General features: G+C 40.7%; 1 protein-coding gene across 1 annotated transcript; it reads right to left on the bottom strand.

Annotated features, from left to right (window-relative positions):
• Positions 1–283: 283 nt before the first annotated feature.
• On the bottom strand, positions 284–868 carry LOC105827007 (interferon omega-1-like). The gene has a single exon (XM_012665032.1). It carries the CDS (start codon positions 866–868, stop codon positions 284–286), a length of 585 nt encoding a protein of 194 aa, XP_012520486.1.
• Between the last annotated feature and the right edge of the window lie 1,145 nt (positions 869–2,013).

The raw sequence follows: 2,013 nt of genomic DNA, 5'->3' as shown, positions 1-2,013 counted from the left end.
ACATGTTATATTAAAATATCTAAATATTATACATACAATACATTCTAGAAGAATGGATATAAATAAGTAAATAAATAAATAAATAGTATCAGGGTAGTCATCTCTGAGGAACTGATGCCCCTAGACCCAAATGTTTTTAACATACACTTGCTTAATACTATCAATGAAATATTTGCTAAATCTAATTCAATAACTTCTAACTAAAGCAGAAATGAAAGCCTTTCGAAACATCCAAAGACACATGTGCAAGTGTGATATGGCAGATAAGTCAATGAGAACTATTTCAAGATGACCCCAGGTCTCCATCCTTGCTTCCAAACTTTTCTTGCAAGTTTGTTGATGAAGAGAAGGAGCTCATGACTTCCAATCTGACGATTTCCCAGGCACAGTCACTGTAGTTCTTCTCTTGCAGGTAGAGATGAATTCTCCAGAAGTACCTCCTCAAGGCCAGTGTGGGGTCCTCGATCACACTGGCAGAGTCTTCCTCCACCATCACCTGCTGCAAGCAGGTCTCCAGGTGTTCCAGCTGCAGGTGAAGTCCAGCGCGCAGTTTGACCAGGAGGGTCGGGTTCCAGGCAGCAGAGGAGCGCTCTGTGTGGAAGAGGTTGAAGATCTGCTGGAGCATCTCGTGGAGGACAGACACGGCCTGGGCCTTCTGCAACTGGCTGTCATTCACCATCTGCTGGGGGAATCTGAAGTCATTTCTGTCCTCCAGACACAAGGAAGTGGATATTCTCATTTGTCTCAGAACCACCAAGGTCTTCCTGCTAAGCAGGCCATGGTTCTTAGGCAGGTCACAGCCCAAAGACCCAAGAGGGCCACAGCTGCACATCACCAAGGCCATCAGCAGGGAGAGCAGGAGGGCCATTGGCAAGTGAGGCTGCTGCTGTCCTGGCTGAGTTGGAGTCTGGGTGAACCTTGGACTCTAGGTTCTCTGAAGACATCCTTTCTATGCATGGCTTTTAAATAGGAAACAAAACAACTTTCATTTTCTGAACATGTCTCTACACTTATACTTCCACTTTTTATTTTCGTTTACGTATTCTCCATCTGGCCTAAGAAGATAACATCAGGCTAAACTATTAATTTTGCATTAGAAGTTTAATTTTCCCAGTAAACTTCAGATGTGTCAATCCAAATGGATACTTATCAATCAAATGAGAAACATCTTTGTGCTAAAGTTAGAAGTGTATATGTGTATGTAAATAATCACACACATATATACTCTCACACACTTTTTTTCATACATAAATATTGCTCTTTGTTTTAGGAACAAATTTTTAGCCCTGATCCTAGGGTCCATTTTTGGATACTTTCCACATTTTTCATACTTTCCATACTTTATGTAGGAAGTCAAGCTCCTACTTCCCTATAGGTTTTTGTGTTTAGTTAGGGATTTACCAGACCATCTTTATCAATTAAACTTTTTGGTACTGAGTTTGTTTGCTATTTTGTTTACCACAGAGGTTGATGGTTGTTAAAGACTGAACTTCTCTGATGTTTCTCTTCCTTCTAGAACATAGTCATTCAGGTTTATGTGGTTATGCTTCACTGGGGTCACAATGTTAGAATAATGTAGACATTGCCCTTTTTTTTTTTTTTTTTTTTTTTTTTTTACCATTTTTTATTACTGGAGGTCTATACTTCTCCTCAGGTTGTGCTAATACCCTTAGTAGGAATCCAGAGTTCTTTTCAGGAGCATATGGGTGTGAAGAGTCTAATTCCATGATGATGTTATTTCCTTAGCACCACCTCGCTCACAAGGTAGTTATCACATCCAGAAACACCCTCCCCTATAGGATAAAGTGTCTTCAATGCAAACTCTCCCACACTCATTTTTTGAGGTCAAGCTCACTACATCCTGATGACTTGAGAACTCCTGTGCTGAGGAGGGGCTTGTTTCTTTGTTGCAGAATAATAAATCCTGCAAAATCTTTGCCGTTGCCCATAGAGTATTTGTGTAAAGGGCCCTAGATCTCAGTGGTGACTTTCTTTTCTCCTGCAATATGTCCC

This window comes from Propithecus coquereli, unplaced genomic scaffold, assembly GCF_000956105.1.
Source record: "Propithecus coquereli isolate 6110/MARCELLA unplaced genomic scaffold, Pcoq_1.0 Scaffold95, whole genome shotgun sequence".
In the NCBI taxonomy this organism is placed as follows: Eukaryota; Metazoa; Chordata; class Mammalia; order Primates; family Indriidae; genus Propithecus; species Propithecus coquereli.
This window is presented reverse-complemented; position numbering and strand designations above follow the sequence as displayed.